Source organism: Nyctibius grandis, chromosome 17, assembly GCF_013368605.1.
Source record: "Nyctibius grandis isolate bNycGra1 chromosome 17, bNycGra1.pri, whole genome shotgun sequence".
NCBI classification, from domain to species: domain Eukaryota; kingdom Metazoa; phylum Chordata; class Aves; order Nyctibiiformes; family Nyctibiidae; genus Nyctibius; species Nyctibius grandis.
This window is the reverse complement of record NC_090674.1, coordinates 7,652,901-7,670,318: the sequence shown is the minus strand read 5'-3', so window position 1 is coordinate 7,670,318 and position 17,418 is coordinate 7,652,901. Positions and strand designations below refer to the sequence as shown.

The 17,418-nt window shown below is 46.7% G+C and overlaps 1 protein-coding gene across 1 annotated transcript in view; it reads right to left on the bottom strand.

Annotated features, from left to right (window-relative positions):
- The window catches only part of PRDM16 (PR/SET domain 16), a 187,451-nt gene that overhangs the window by 43,504 nt on the left and 126,529 nt on the right, over positions 1-17,418 (bottom strand). Inside the window, exon 5 of the mRNA XM_068415101.1 lies at positions 11-145. Within this exon, the coding sequence (XP_068271202.1) occupies positions 11-145 (135 nt within the window). The remainder of the gene's footprint in view (positions 1-10; positions 146-17,418) is intronic.

Here is a 17,418-nt window from a genome sequence, read left to right as displayed (position 1 = left end):
AAGTCATTACCTGGTCGTTAACGTGACACACGGCTAGATTCTGTTCATCGCAGGAGCAGGCCACGCGGATGTACTTCAGCCAGTTCCCAGCTCCACTCTGGCTAGCATCAAGACAGAATTTCTCATTGCCCAGGTCATCAGCGATCTGTAGAAGAACAGAGAAAGAAGGAATACATGGGTCATATAACTACAACACGAGAAATTCACTGACACTGGGGGATCTGTGCGGTTGAAGGTGGGATAAAATTTGGCTAGTATGCAGAAGAGGAATCCTTCCAAATAAAACCCCTCAAATACTTTAAAGTCCAGGTGTGGGGAAAAAAGGGTTAATTAAAGGGTTGTGGTCTAAAGAAAACCACTGTTTTACCAGGAGGAGACTAAGCACTTTTCTTTCTTAAGACAGCCAAGTTCGATGACGTAGAAACAGCAAAGCAGCTCCACATTCTGTACCAACGTTTGTGACGATCCATTTCGCAACTCACTCCAAAAAGCACATTTTAAAAATTACACAGGACACCACCAAAATGAGGAAAAATCCTTCGAGTCCTAAGTACGACAAGACTATATTCTGCTCATAAGTGGGCCTCCTTATTACAGAAACTCCTTTTTCCCTTAGATTTCCCTTTACCCCTACTAGACCCTGTGTCATTGCAAATTACTTCAGTCATCAAAAGCTCTTAACATGCTTTTACTAGCAATTAATTCTCTCAGAATCTCATGGGATACGATAATACTTTCCCATCTATTTCAAGACACACAAAAAAGAAAAGGTAGGAACAAAGGAAAGGAAAAATTAAAACACAGCGATGACAGCAACAAATCAAGTATAAAGTTGGGCTCAGGAATCTTGGAGCGACGTTGTCAGCGGAGACTCTCGCTCCCCAGCTCCAAACACCGCGGAGCGTCAGGAGAAAGCAGAACACAGCCCGCAGCATCACCGAGAAAGCTCCCACCTCTCCACACCCATCCCAGGAGACATACCCTGGCCCCTCACTTCCAGCACTAACCCTTCTTTGTCAAGCCACGTGTATTAAAATGGATGAAGGGAAAATCATCAGTGTTTGGCTTCTTCCCTCCTAACCACAATGTGGCACTGAAGCTTCAGGGAGATACTGCATTTTCTCCCAGAATATGTGTGTGTTTGGGACAGGACTGGTGAGAGGAACAGAGCCCCACCTGACGCTGGCAGCAGACGCCCAAGTCTCAAGTTGGGCATTCAGACAAAGATAATGAGGAACATGCAATTAGTGGCCACTTCAGGCAAGTTTGGCTTCAGTGGCTCCCTCAGAATGCAGTAGCAGAAGCAGGGATGGAGTTTAGTTTTCAATTCAACTGTTTTAGCCATGAAACATCATCCTTCCTCCTGGAGAAAACCCTCGTCCATACTCTAGAATTGCTTGGCTGAAGACACTCAGGTAGCTCTGGGAAAATCTGGCTCAAATTCACCAACTGTTTTGCAGGGCCCTTGCACAGGGCTCGACAGCTCTGCTTCAGCGTGAGTCCTGTCTTAGCTAGAAATCACCCGAAACTCTGTGGTTTTATCTGAGTGGAGCTTTAAAACCCAAACGTGGGCTGTGAAATCTCACAGATCAAAATGAGAAAAAAAGAGGTTGTACGAAACCCTGAGAACTGAAGCCCCTGTTTTTCACACACACTCACTCTCCTCCATAAATAGACCAAGGTATCACGAACGAAGGCCCAGCAGCGTCACTGAGTGATACTCTGCATATTACTGTCCCTTACAGAATGGTTTGCTTCTGTTGTTATCCATAAGGAACCTTTGAAATGGGAACAGCTGGAAAACAAAATAGATGTTACAGAGGTAGAAGCGAGCGGACAGAATATTACCAGCAATACCGTTGTTAAAGAGCAGTAAGTTCGTTATCACTGGCCAGCTGAACCACAGCGAAGCAATTGTGCAAGTTCTCCCATCCCAACACACGTATTAATAAAAAGTTTTATTTTTTCCTAGGGAATTTCCCAGGCTTTTTGCTAACACATGCAAGCATGTAGTATATGCCTTTCCCCTACAGCTGAAGAAAGAAATACAGGAGATATCTCCAAGGGTGGCAAGTATTTTAAATGTTAATTTACTAGGATGCTTCAATATTTGTCTAATAAGGTCTCAAACTGTCTGGAAAGGACGATTTTTCTCAGACTCTGGGAGATACAGGACGTATATAATTAACTGAGTGTACGAAGTGCTTCAGGAGCAGTGTCAGAGCAGAGGCATGCTTGAGCGAGTCCAGCTCTTTGTGGTTGGCACCTCTACTTAAAGACCAAGTTCACACACTCACGCTCTTTTCTGATGTTCTCTGTGAAAGTTCTATCACAACTTTAAAAATACTGAGAAATCCAACAGAAACCAAAACTTACTATCTACAGTACAGATTTTTTCCTCTGTCAAACATGCACACACAGAATAATCTTCTAAGTCCCTCTTCCCCCCACCTTAAAAAACTGCGGAAAAACAAACCGAAACCTTTTACCACATCTTCTTCCAGTTTAGACCAGAAGGAAATCAGAAATTTCCTCTGCCGAAATTCTTCAAACCAACTGTTTACAAGTCATTGTCAGTAACAACAAAGATTTTCTGTTTGAAGGCTCGCTTCTGGAGTACACAGAAATAATTCATTTTTGTATGGATTTTAGAAGAATCAGCACTAAGAGAGAACTGATGCTCTGAAGATGACCAAATGGAGAAAAAAGGGAGGCAAATAGAATTATCTATGGGTAAATTAAAGATAGCAGATGGAAGGACAAAGGGGTTCGTCCCGCAGCAGGCTGCTGGAAGGCTCAATTCACCACAGCCCCTGATTTGGGGTGTGCTCATTAAAACAGTCGTACCCAGCGCTAGTAAAGGAAGGGGTTACGCACAGTTAAGACCAGCACTAAGTTCATCTCTGTAAGGACTAATCAGTAGCTTTAATCATAGGACTGTTCATCCATAGATATCCCTGTTCTCCTGGACAGGTTAAGGCTGGCATCAGGTATTTAGTACCAACAGCAAAAAAAAAAAAGATGCCATAGAAAAAAACCAACCAACCAAACAAACAAAACCTCAGAAAATCACGTGTAATTAGCAGGAATCTGACTCGGTGGAGCTGAAACGTAACAGTTGTACCTCTGCTTGCTCTTTGCACTCAGGCGAGCTCTGGAATCAGTGAGGTAGTAGAGAGGTATCTCTGATGGGTAATTTGGCTTAGACATTAAAAGAAGTTACCAGAAGAGAGGAAAAAAGAGGGGAAAAAAGGGAAAAGGGAGGGGAGGAAAAGAGAAAAGAAATTTATAATTAGCACTTGGTAACATGTTTGCAAGTCCAAAGCCAATGCACATTGATATTCCACCCAGTTTCAGGGCAACGCACTTTACCTTCTTGATCACCTGAGATGTGAACTGCAGTATCGCTGCCCCACGAAGCCGTGTTCAGTGCCAGAACACATTTCATCTCTTACCTCTTGCCCAAGTTAAACCCCAGGCGGTCTGGGACGGCCACGTGCACGTGCAGATGTGGTGGAAAAGGCAGCTTTCATCTGGGCTGCAGCCTGTGGGCATTCCCATAAACCCCATTACTGGGGGAGCACTTCCTTCGCCTCATCTCCCTCTGATCGGCCGTCCATTGTATCCCACCCACCCACCCAACACCTTGTCATGGGTTTCTCGTTGCTTTTATTGTTTCATTGCACATGTCAAACACAAAGTTCGCCTTTTTTCCTCCTGCTGCAGATGGTGAGCTCAGTGTATACTTTGTATTTATTAACCCAAGGCACCTCCCTTCACTTTTGTCTTCAAATCCAGCAGTTCGTCCAAGTATTCCCAACTCCACGCCCCTTCCTTCCCAGGTCTGTCCTGCTGAGACGCCTGCTATCTTTTCGCAGAACGCCACCTTTTCCCCCCTCCAAAGTCCTCATCCTCTTCAGTCCATCTGCTTAAAACAAACGCACCTTCATGTTTATTTGGATTACAGGGGTTTAAACTGGCCCGTTGCAGAGACACGATTTTTGGATGCAGACCCAGAATGCTGCTGGGGCTGCGGTTCAGACTCATCTCCATCCAGCCAAAAGGAAATTGTTGTCATGTTCCAGGGCTCACTTTGCAGCTTCATCTGCTGTCTGCTGAACAGCGTGCAGGATTTGAATCCAAAAGGCTCATTGATCTTGCAAAGGCTCGGTTCCATAATTTATTAACATCAGAAATGCTGAGTTATGAAGCAAAAGTTATGGAAAAGTTCTCTTGAACGTTTACAATTTTTTTTGCACATCATTTGAGGTTTCCTGCTTCTCTAATTTGTGGGCTCTCTGTTGGGTTGTTTCTTTCACGTTTTAATGGGCAGCGTCCAACATTTGGCCTCCGCAGAGGTGTGCTGTAGGACTGGAATGCCTGGGGATCTGTCGTCAGTTCGCTTAATGGATTCCTAGTGTGCATGAAGAAACGAAGCAACCATGAGTTTGCCATCAGTGACCCAGCGTCCTGTTGCTATAACATCCCTCCCCAGAAGCCGAAAGTGTAATAAACCTTCTCATCCCATAGTTGCAGGATCTGCCTTTGACAGTTTGGCTGATGTACGCATTTTATTTGGCAGGAGTTAGAGGGAGATTTTTTTCCTTTTTTTTTTTTTTTTTCTTTTTGCTTTAATGACCCACAAGCTGATTTAGAGCAATAAACTGTTGCCATGAAGTTTTGTTGTGTTTCTTTTAAATAAAGGGGAGGGAGGGACTGCTACAATTTATGACTTTCAGAAGTAACTGAAACAGAAAGTCCATTCTTGCCACAAAATGAAGAGAAAAAGACTTCATCCAGAGAAACACCTCTGTCAATGTGTAGACATGAAGCCTAGATGAACTCATAAATTCAGCACTCTGCCTGCAATTAAGCAGGCTTCCTGGTGATTTGACAAAGAGTTAATGAGAAACGTGTCAGACAGAAACAGGTCATAGCACTGAAAACCGATGGGAAGAGCAGCTGAGCCAAACCCAACCTGTTTGCTGCCCCCAGCTCAGGGCCACAGGAAAAGCTCTAAGTATATTCAGCGAGAACCACTTCTCTTTGTGTAAATGTATTGTCCAAACGTGAGGTCCTCCAGCACAGCCTGGAGCCAGCTCCCCATCCCCAGAAACCCCAGATGATAAGGAGAGAAAACGCTGTTCCCTGAAAGCCTCTACCTGTGCTCTAGCTTGTGCGCATCCCCCTCTCGCCGCCGCCCCGAGCGAGCTACGCGGGCCCTCGTCTTCAAAACACTCGCACACACCCACGGGATGGAGTCGGGGGACTCCAGGGACCTCTCCTGGGAGTAAAGCTCTTAGTGCTAGTCAGTGATTGCACATCAGAAAACTTATATTCATCTGCGAGTGACTTTCCAGCCACCGCCGAGCCCGGCGCCAGCTCGTGGGAGGCAGCGCGTTGCTGCAGCGACGGAAGAGAGACTGATTCCGATTCAGGTTTTTAAAAGAATGGATGTTTTTGAACTTCCCACTCAACCCACACGTCCGGAGTGGAAATTTTCCACTGGTGTATGCGTTTCTGAGGCTGCTGTTGTGCTACCGTATTATCTGGTTTCGTGAAGGATCTGAAGGAAAAATACGAGCGAGCTGCAGGGAAGGCTGTTACCGAGACATACTTTTGTCATGGAAAAATAACCTTCTCTTTCTTTTTTCCACCACATCTAAAGAACATGAGAAATCACATGAAACAAGGCTGTTTTCTACCAAAACGCCCTGTTCCATTTCCAAAGCAGAGGAGTCTGGATAGTTCACACAAGCTTTGTAAGCGAGGCTGAATTTCTTGAGCTCATTTGAATCCAAGTGAGCCTTTTGAAGCTCTGCCCATTATTAACTGCTATTCTCCTACGTACCAGCACAGAACAGCCAGCGAGTATTTCCTACGTGTCAGTTAGCTTTGCATGAGGATAAAAGTCTGCAGAACTGCAGTGTCATCGATGTGTCTCTCAAGCACAGCAGATTCATTCCAGCTGAACGTACATCACACCTGACCGTCAATACGAAGCCTCACAGGAGAAACCGAAGGCAGCAGTAATTATACAGCACACCATTCACAGAGCTCGTTAAATACGATCGCCACGAAAGCATCTCCTGCTCTACAAAGCAGCTTGATGCAACAGGCACCGCGGTGCTTCAGACACATATTGATTACACAGCAGAGCAAGTCCTGTGCAGAGGGGTAAAGAGGAGAAGTCGAGAGCTCTCGAGAAAAATCAACACTGGCTCTGCTCTCCCTCTCCTGTACACACCACTCCTCCTACCCTTGCTCCAGAGGTGTAGCTTTGCTACCCAGAAGACAACCCGAATGCCACAGGATGCCAAGGAAGGTGCTACCAACGCCAGCTCCTGTCGATGCATGAAACCAATTCCACCCCCTTGTATCTCTCTCCCTCTCGTTCTTTGAGGGCAGTCAGCTCAGCCTGCACAGCAACGGCTCATCCGCACGCAGAAAAACACGAAGGAAAAATGTCAAAACAGAAGATGACTTTCAAGATGATGGCAGGCATTTATCTCAACAAAAGCTCGTTTTTCACTAGTAACATCATTCATACCACAGTGATTTAAATTAAACAGCAAACCGTACAAAATTGTGCTTGAATCAAATCACAGGGTTGCCCCAGATATTGCACACACGAGTCAAGAAAGGGATTTCCAGTTCTAATACACACACAAACTTGGAAGTTTTCCTGCCTGATGAAAGAGCTCAACACATCACACTTCTGCATTCTACTTCATTTTGTCTCATTTTAAAAAACAGTAATTAATAAAGTTCTAAAAGCTTAAGAGATGAAAAATAAATGGGAACTGGGGAGAAGTCTTGACATGATAAACAAAAGAGAGACTTCTTGCAGGCAGATGAAGACTTTGACTTCCAGGACATTTCATTTCACTTCATTAGGAAGAGGGAGCAGAAGCGAGAAGTGCAGCAGTGCTGAACTGCCAGTGCTGAACTGCCAGGGCTGCTGCAGGGGAGGTTGGGGTGCTAAAGTGCTGTTCTCGATGGCAAGAGTGCCAGTTAGTTCCACACAGGTCTTTCATTAGAAATATTCACTTCTGCGCTGCTGAGGAGCGAAAAGGAACGATGAGAAGTTACGATGAGCCATTTTTGACGGAGCTAAAGTGAACATTACAGCACCCTCAGGTACAGGGCAACGTATGCCACCCAAAGCAGTTAATTTTTGCAAATTGTGCAAATTAGGGCCCCAAAATCACATGGTTGTCTCAAAATTCATCAGATAATAAAAATGCTGATGGATTCTTTTTGCTTTCTGACTCTGTTGTCTGCAACTGATTCACCTTGGGGTTCCCCCGTGCCCAGCAATTAAGAAACCTGAGGTCCTGTACTAATCGCTTGTTTCCAGGAACCAGGGCTTTACACTGAACATTAGAAGTGGCAAGACATGCATCATCTGTTATGATGAAACCAAAGAAATTGGCTCCTTCTCCTTCTTCATACTCAAAAGGTGCTACTGCTGTAATGAAAATGCAGCCAACCTTGAAAATAAATTCTGATCAGCTTCTTTAGGTGTGTTTGGGGTGTTTGGCTAGATCAGTATGCATGGAGGTTACTGCTGCTTGTTTTAAATCATTTCTTATTACTACAACTTTATTTTAATAACGTTTTGGGAATGGAGTTGTGGAACACCACTAACATGTAGACCTCTTTGGAGTGATTTATTGAAAGCACTGAGTGCCAAAACCATTTGCCACATTTTACGCGCTGGCCAAAAAAGTAGCAGAGACTTCAAATGCCCATTCATGCTGCTAATATCAATCACCAACTACCAGCCCTTTCACAGCGTTAGCAAAGTCCACTGAAGGATCTAGCACGAGAAGACCCACACGAAATAACATGGTCTTATGGCCCCTTAGAAGCCTCTTCCTCAGGAAGAATTCGGGCCGTTACAGTCCTGGCAGCTCCAGTCCCTTCCCCTCAGATTATACTTGATCATTAATAATACATGAAACAAATTATAACATCAATTATCCAGGTACCCCAGGGAAAGGTGAATGACTTCAGAGAGCTGAGGTTCTTGAAATAGCACACATTTTCCATTTAATTAATAGATTGGGGATACATGGCCCAAGTTCAAATAACAGGAAGATGCAGATAACTGATGTCCAGATAATTACACCCATGTCCTGTGGTAGATTTGATGGATGCAACTTCAGGGTCTCACTCCCTAAGACTGAGAAGCGAATTATTCTTAAAGCTCAATATCTGGAGCTATCCTGCCACCTGGCTTTGGGGCTCAGGCCACGCTGTGAACACCTCAGCACCACAAATCAAACTTTCTGTCAGGGAATCCACACTACTGGCAGGGTAGGCTATAAGCAATGCAACAAGACGATCTGTTCAATGTCTTGAGAGGCAGGGAAGGAGCTGAGGTTTTGTTCTGCACGTGGCTGGTGCCAGTTACATCCACACAACGACAAACACCGTGTTGGGCTCACTTCTATCTCCACCCCTAGCTTCTGTCTCACGTGCAGAAGCATCTGTGCACGAGCACCCTGCCCCAGTGCACGTGCAACCTTACCCGAGGCTCAGGTTGGTCGTGACTGACCCATAGCAGATACACCTGTGGGAAGAAGGGCACCACCACCAAAAAAGCTGCCGAAGATGTGGTTCAGAGCAGCAAAGCAAGCCAGAGAAAGCAAGCCCGCAGACAGACAGGTATCACACTCTTCTGGCACAAAATTGACCAGCAATGATATTTCTAATAAAAGGATTATTATCCCTCCTTCCTTTTCCTGTCAGCATCTACAATGGCAACCAAGCAGCCTAGGAATATTCATCTGGAAGCGTACACTTCTTCACATACTAGCTTTAAATGCCTTGAATTTACAGGCCCAGAGGGTGCATATTGGCACAGCTTCAGCCATGACCTTACACTTTCAGAACAGAGATTTAAAAAAAGGAGAAAAAAAAAAAGAAAAAGAAAAAGAACTCCTCAAAGGCAGTGCCCTCCCCCCGAGCGATACCACAGCTGCACCAGGGTTCCAGTGACACAGGAAACCCCCCCAGAGGTGCCACGGCCACAAGGAAGCGCAGCCCTCCTAACCTTTCTTATCAGAAATGAGTAAGGCAGCTGCTTTGCGGACTATTCTCGTGCTCTTTAGAAGGTGTGAAACAGATGAGTTTGTGAACTGGGTTGGCACTGAGAAAAAGAATGAAAGGATGTTGTAGGTTTCCCTCCTGAGCAACGCAGCTGATCAAAAACAGGAACAGCAGAGGAGCTCTGAAAACAAAGCAGCCCTCTCACACCAAGCCAAAGAGAAATTTTCCCTTGATGTAGTAACAATGTACTGCTCACCTCTCATAAAGCTGAAACGTGTGATTTCTTTACAGTTGATATTTACTGAAAACATTACCAAAAGAAGGTGCAAAAGTGAGGCGATGAAGCCCGCGCACCCGTTCCACAGCAGCACCAGAGGCTCCCGCCCTGCTGCGCTACATCCTGCATTAGAGCTGCCTACTGATTTATTTCAAAAATACAGACAAACAAGGTGGCAAGAGACCTTCCCAGCACAAAGGTAGAACCGATCCTTTCTGTCAGGTCGGGTACCAGACCTGCTCCCCCGGGGACACTCAGGTAGCGCAGACAGGACCAAAGAGGCAGGTCCCAGGGACAGTAGAGCCACCAGCCACAGCAGACGTACTGCCCGTTGGCACAAACCTGCGGGGTCTTGGAGAGGGCTGGGAAGGAGAATCAATAATCAGCTGCTCACCTTGGGCTGCCTGAGGGACAAGGGAAAGCGGTGGGTTAGGGAGGCAGGTCCTCAGTGAAAGCCTCCTCTCTGCTTTGGGCTTCGAGAGCGAGCAGTGAAGCATCCAGGCTCCTTCCGTCCCTCTGCCTGGCAGCACAGGGATATTTACTGAATAATGAGAGCAAGGTAAGGAAAGCAGATCCTCAGAGCACTTCCAGAGAGTCTGCTCCTGGGCTACTCTGCCTCCTGAGGGAGCTGAAGACTGTTCATACGCTGTACATCTTGAAGGAGAACTTCTTCAATTTGTCATTCTTACACACAGTTCATCTTCAATCCAAGCGTCACTGAAGTGAGAACTGGGGACACAGAGTGGACGCCTTTGCCTCAAGTGGTTTGTTTCTGCACCAGAATAGAAGTTTTTGGAGTCACTTCTTATATGAAGATACACAAGTGTTTTTACAGAAGGGAAGCCACCCCCTGACGGCTACCCGCAAGTCAGCATCATTCTCACCCAACAGATGCACATCAGCAAAGTAATTTTCCTTCAAATCTGTGCACTGAATATAGTAATTTTGCCCTGATATGCCGGATCATCTGCTCCGTCCCCCTGCCAGGAGAGGATTCTTCTCTGCAACATATTCACCAGCCCTTTTTCCAGCAGCCTTTTAAACAGCTCCAGCCCGGGAGGCTCCACCGCTCCAGGGGAGGCAAAGGAACCACAACCCAGTTTTATCCCACTGTTACTGCTTGTACCTCTCACAGGGAGCCCTCGTACAAGACAATCTCTTGTTACGCTGTTTGCTCAAAGGAGAAGTGACACACACGATTCTTGGCTCAGGGAGCATCTCATCTACAGACCATACACCCTCCTAGAACAATTACCTTCCTTTTCTGGCATTTGCATCCTCCAAAGAAATTTGACTATTGCCCTCTCTCACTCAAATATGTGGAAATCTCTTTTTTTTTTTTTAAGGCAAGCTCTAGAATTCCTCAGCCAAAACTTGTTGCTCTTTTCAAAATTATGACCAATGAAGAACTGATTCAATTATTTCCTTCTGAAGCTCGGTGATCTGACCTCTCTGCAGCTGAAACTAAACAAGTATCTTCTCCGACATCACAAACTGAAATCTCAGCTATAAGGAAGTACAAGGGTAAATTGCACAGTCCCAAGTGCCGCCTGGATGAACTTTACCCCAAGCCAGTTCTCCTACTTATGAAACGATATATTCCAGGGAATTGATTCTGATGATAAATCTGCCCTTTGGATACGCTGAGAAACAACATTTCAAAATCTCCAACTCAGATCTTAGACCATCTCTGGGTCAAAAGACAGTTGAGCAGAATGACGTGTTAAGGTAACTGCCCCCATGGAAAGCCACAGCAAAGTGTCAAATGAAAGGCACGCAGATGCCTCCGCTCAGGTTATTTTACTTAGGCAATTCCAACACATCTGGTTCTCCGACAGCGGCTCTCAAAACAATACATAATCTGACATACCATATACCTTGCAATGCCTCAGCAAGTCAGGTTTGAGTTAAGGGGATTCTGATAACCTCCACACAGGATTCCTTATCTTCTGTGGACACTTGTCTCAAGCCTTGGAGACAGCGCCCAACAACTAGTGCCAACATTTCGCATTCTGATCCACCTTCTGATCCAACAGAAGACTCCTGCTCTTCTTAGGATGAGCTGTTTTGAAGCCAAATAGAAGGAGAGAAAAAAAAAAAAAGAATAGCATCTGCCCTTTATAGCAATTTTCTCAACTATCAGAAAGCCAGACTTCGGTCCAGAAGATGGAGCTGAGGACGACAAATATTGCCCTTCCAAACGGCCAGTCTTGTATTCCTTCCCTTTGCAAACACCCACACAGTAAAGCTGAAGCCACTGTACAAGCCTTGAAATGCTGTTGAAACAGTTTATTGAGACCTAATCCTACAGCCTTAAAAAACCCTAACAGCATAGTATTTCCACAGTGTAAATGATTCCTGTCCGTATCTGGCAGCCCCATGAGTTCTCTAAGGATGAACATAAATTCATTCATACCAAATTAAATCTGAACATACATAAGCCCCATAACATTTTAATTGGGGCAATTCTTAACTTCTTTTGGAAGAACTATACAATAGTGGAGTCTACAAAGATGATATGACACATATGCTTTCTCCCTTGAGCTGCCTGCTTTTATTAATTACTCCGGCAGAGATATATTTATATTGATGTTGTCAGTGTGTGAACAAAACCTCATGGACAAAAATGGTTTAATTAAAGCAGAAAAATGTGGTTTATGGGTGGTTAGCAAATCTGTTCTTTAAAGTCAGTAAAACTTTCATAAGCGATTAGATAAAAATAAATCTTTGATCAACAGATCTACCTCTTCTGTCCAAAACTGCCACCTCCCTGCCTCGACCGCAGCCCCTCCCCGGGCACAACGCGCCCTTTGTCGGTGGACAATGCTCCTAAGAGACGCTGCTGCAGACCAAAGCCAGGCCCTAGATGTAGATCTCACATTCTAATAAATAAAAATAAATATCTGACCTCAAGTAAAAGATCCATCGTTTGACACTCCTAATCGCTTTTTATACTTCAAGTTCAGTTTTTACTGGACTGGATCCAGTCATCCCACGGTAATGTAACAGTCTTTTTCTTCACATGAACAAAAGTCCTTTTCTAGCCCTAAGGGCCAACAAGTTTATCCAAATATTCTCAGTTTACTACCAGCTCCTCTTGGAACCAACGTGCTCGATCCCAGCGCGCTGTGTAGCTCCAGCACCACGCCAGGAGCAGCGCGGGGCAGCCGGGGCCGCCTGCCTGGAGGAACCGAGCACGTGCCCACCCCGTCCTCCCCCCGACAAAGAGCTGCTCACGTCCCAGAGCACCGCAGAAACCAAACGCATACACAGAGCGGTGCCCCCCACCCCGTCCCTGCCATCTCCCCGGGAAGAATGTTTGGAAATGCTAAATAGTCTTTTCCATGTTTCTACATCAGTTCTTATTTTGGCTAAGCCTGTCCCGTCTGTTAGCAGCTGCCAAGTGCATGAAGTAATGAGAAAGCATAGGGAGAGAAAGCTGACTTCATTCCAGCGGCGCTGGAGCTCGCACACCCAGTATGTTCTGGGGCTGTCAGCACGTCGCTGGAGCGGACCTCATTAGCAAATCCGACTCTAACAACCAGAGGAGATGCATTCCTGGGTGCCACCTTCCTCCTGCCCCAGCTAGGTCTGACCTGCCCGTCCTGAACTCACGCAGCCAGAAAGCGGCCGGGAAGTTCCTATCAAAGCGCTGCTTCCCCCCGCTGCCCCCAGCCGTGACCTGCAGCGGGTGATGCTGACCACAGCAGCCCCGGAGCTGCCAGGGATGCGAAAGAGGAGGACGAAGGCAGGACACAAGCGGCTCACCTGAAGCGCACGACGTCTGCTCGGCAGCTGGGGGACGCGGCTCTGGACACCGGTGGCCTGGTGCACAAACTGCTGCGCCGGGTTAGCTCTGTCACAACCCAGCCCCCCTAATACAAACAACACGCTTTCTCTGTTGGTTGGAATTAAAATTCCTCTGCAGAATAACAACATATTGGGGTGTACAAAGGGACCGCAGCCCTCAGGAGAGGCGAAGCAGACTTCCACCCTACGCAGCGCTGGTACGGCCGCCGACGGGGCAGCACTCCCCATGGAAGAGGCAGAGCACGTGGAGACAGCCCAGGGCAGAGCAGGGGAAGGAGCTGAGGTCTAGAAACACCACGGTGGGGAAAGCTGGAAGGAGCTGGAGTTGTTCAGCCTTGAGGAGACTGAGTGATGGGATGTAAGGACAACCTTCAGTTCAGGCATTAGGACACTGCCTAACAGCCAAGAGAGCTACCACAAAAGGACGCTCAGCTAACGAGAGTGTGGAGCCTCTGTCTGTACAGAACAGGTTAGACAAACGTCTGCCCCAAATGCCCTGGAGATCCTGTGTGGGCGAGGGAGCGGGACGAGGTGGCTTCTGCAGCCTCTGTACAATTAAACATGTCGCGGTACAATAAAAGGATGGGGCCACCCTCTTTGAATGAACACAAACTGATGAACTAGGGCTTTCACAGCAACTAGAACCATTATCAACGGGGAAAAATCTTAAGCAACTACATTTCTTGCACATCTACTGGTCCTTCTCGTACCAGAGCTGAACAGAACAGGAGAGAGGTGTCAGCCCAGACCCACAGCCCAGAGCCAGAAGAGAGAAATAAAGTGTGAGCCTGCCTCCCCCATGCTGAATCCTCTGCGCCCCAGGGCCACCCCAGCTGCCCAGCACCCCATGGCCACCCCAGCTGCCCAGCCCAGCACCCCATGGCCACCCCAGCTGCCCAGCCCAGCACCCCAGGGCCACCCCAGCGGCAAAGGCAGGTTTGCAGAACTGCCCATCAGAAGGACTGAACTGGAAGCCGAGGTTGTGCAATCCACAGTGAGCAGATTAATAACACGAAGGTGTCACCTGGTCATCTCTGGAGATACTGTCAGCTACTGCTGAGCACTCACTCAGCAAGTGCTACTATTTGAGAGGGAAAAGATTCAATGGAAACTTTTTCTCTCATTGAATTAGCACAGGAACACAACACATCCAACCCCTTCCAATAAGCACACTGCCTTGTGATAAATTTTACAAATACTCGTATTATGAAGGGTCATTTTACTTATACCAGTCTTATCCACACAATGAAACAAAAATTTCAGCAGATAAAGGTCCATAAATCTCTTTACCTTATTACAATGACTGCCAGCTAACGCAAACGAACCCAGCTTATCCCTGGAACATGTGCTGCGTTTCTGACAAGAGGTTTGTAATAACACGCCCAAGAACATAGCTGAGACCAGTGCTGTAATTTCCATGGGGCCGAGTGCCACAGGTGCACTAATATAGGCATTAGTGAATGATTAGGCCTCGTAAAATATATGAATGCTGTTTCTTTAAGAAGCCATAAAATTTTATTGAGGAAAAAATCCATGTGTAAGGCTTTTGGTTCGTTTCATGCGGTCATTCAGAATTTCACTCATTTCTGACAGGACTATGATAATTAAAACTGTGGCCTGGGTCTGGTTTCTATAAAGTCCATCTGGCCTTCTGCGATGGAGAGGTTTGGAAGTATGTAATTGCCTGGGCAGCAAATAACTATTTTGCCATCCGCAGTAGTTTAATTTTGTCCCTGCAGCAGGGGAGCGAAGTCAGAGGGGCAAAAGATCATTAACGTCTGCAGCCAGAGAGAGGGGCTCCCAGAGCAGTCGGCTGGCCCATATTTGTTGAAATGCTTGACACCAACGGGCCCCATTAATGCACGGGTTAGATACAATCTGTGGAAAAGGGTCTATTATAAAGGGATTATTTGGAAGTGTTCTGTAGTTGGGGGTGGGTGTGATTGAAGGACTTAAAACTGTTACATTAACCCTTAGGGCACTCCAAGCAGTAACAAACCTGGCATTAAAGAGCTGGTGTTTGTCACAATTTCTTCACTTCCCTCTTTCTCTGCCACAAGGTCAAAGAGATTAAAAACATCCATAATGCACTCTTCTGAGGTACAAAGATGAAGCTTGTTTTTGGTCCACTTTATGGCTGCAGCCAGCTCCCCCGCCTCTACTCTCACCCCAAACAGAATTTAAACAAGAAAACAAATCGCAAAAGACAGACAACAGCAATTATTTTTTACACATATATATGTGTGTATGTGCTTACATATCAACAGAAAGCCAACACAGGCGGAGTGGTGACAGAAGAAGCTCTAGAGCTCTGCTTAAACATCCAAAATGTGGCTGTTCACACTTTGCTTGACTAAAAACCAAGCTGGAAATTCCAGGCTCGCGAGCTGATACCTTTGCTGGCAAGCTGCAAGATTCTGCGGTGTCCGAGTGCTTAGAAACTTGATTTGTGGGATAGGAGGCAGAAAGCATCACAGAAGATAACGAAAAGATCAAATGTAGCAACACATATGAGAAAACAAAATATGCCTCAAGGTGGAAAACACACTACTCTGTGACAGGTTGGATGAAATCCTGAAATACTTGCGTATCACCTCAAGAGTCACACGTTGTTTGCACTGCAGGAGTAAGAGATGAGGGAGGAGAAGACCAGAAAGAGAACACTAGCTCCAGGCACTGGGCAGATCCAGTTTATGAGGAGCCAGAGCACAATCCTCCTCCTTTGGTGGCAACTTGTCAGCGTGACAAATTATTTATTTACGTGTATCCTAATCAATGACTGTGATCACCAGCTATTTCAAGTGCAGTTTTCTCTAGAAAAAAGGGACTTTTGCTTTGCTTTCTTTCCCAGGGTTCATTCATTGAATACGATGCTCAACGGATCACTCGATGCACCGTGTGTTTACAATGCTATTGAGAACACGGTGAAAACCCCGACGGTTCCAAGAGTGTCCTGTTTCCTTCAGGATTGTACCACACTCTGATACAGGAATGTTAGCCACTGGCTTTACCTCACTGGGCAGCTCTGGAAACTCAGAGAGAGAACACGTGTGTGTTAACTGTTCCCTGGACCCCACCTGGAAGAACAGCAGCAGCTCTCACAGCGCAAAGCACACTGCAGAGTCACTGACCCCGCAGCTCTGCCCATCCAGCAGCGTCTGTGCTCTCTGCTGTGCCCATCCCCGCTCACCACGACAGCCCCACAGCACAAACTACAGTCAGAAATGACCAACGTTTAAATATGGTTCTGCTTGGAAGACCAAGGAGGTTGGTTAAAAACCATAAATTAGAAAAAAAAAAAGGGTTTAAAACCTTTCTCTTACAGCGTATGAGCCCAACCCACCAAAGTTTATATATACCAAGCAGTTACGAGAACAGACCTGCGAATTACAGAATCACACAGAATCACAGAATCACATTAACAGCATTTTAAAGTTGCTCATGCCAGTTAGTTTACGTGTTTGCTGTTTCAGTGCTCTGCCCTGGTTGCTGTGGCCCACCTGACAGAGCCCCCAGGAGCCTGCAAGGTGTGGGCAGAGGGACAGCCATACGGAGGAGATACAAAGGGAGTGACGAGCAGCCTCCCTTTTCTCAAGCAAGACACTGAAATCAAGGCACCAGGGCCACTTTTCAACAACACATCCCGTATTTCCAGGCAGCCAACACCTCCGAGGTTACTGTGCCTTACAGGCAGCACAGCTAGACACGACCTTCTGTAAGACGATCTTATCGCAAATTAACCCAAACTCACTCTCAGTCAACAGCATCAATAAAAAGGCAGGGCTTCCGAATCCATGTGGGGATGGACACAATGACAAATGGAAGTTTAAACACGTGGAAATCAGCCCCTATTTCAAAGCCAGGCACACACGTGGTGGGGTTGCGGTGCCTGCCACCACTGCAGAGCAGGACCGTGGCACGGGGCTCGCAGCCACAGCTCACTGCACAGAGGCTGCTGGTGCTTCTAGGGGACACTACGCTGATTGTCAAATAAGCATCTCTACTACATCAAACACAAATGGTTTTTCTGGAAAAACCGAAAGCTTGATGGCATTTCAGCCAGGCTGTGCAAGCACAGCAGAGCAGGCACCACATTCCCGTCCAGCCCCGCCGCACGCTGGGGGCACGGCGGAGCCACGCCGGCCCCTCCATCCGCACCTCGTGCGCCTCTCCGGTGCTTCCCGAGATCCTCCCCAGGCTGGGGACTGGCAAGTGTCACCTGCCCACCAGCACACAGGTAGGGACGGGTGACCCGGGGAGACAGGCGGGCTCCT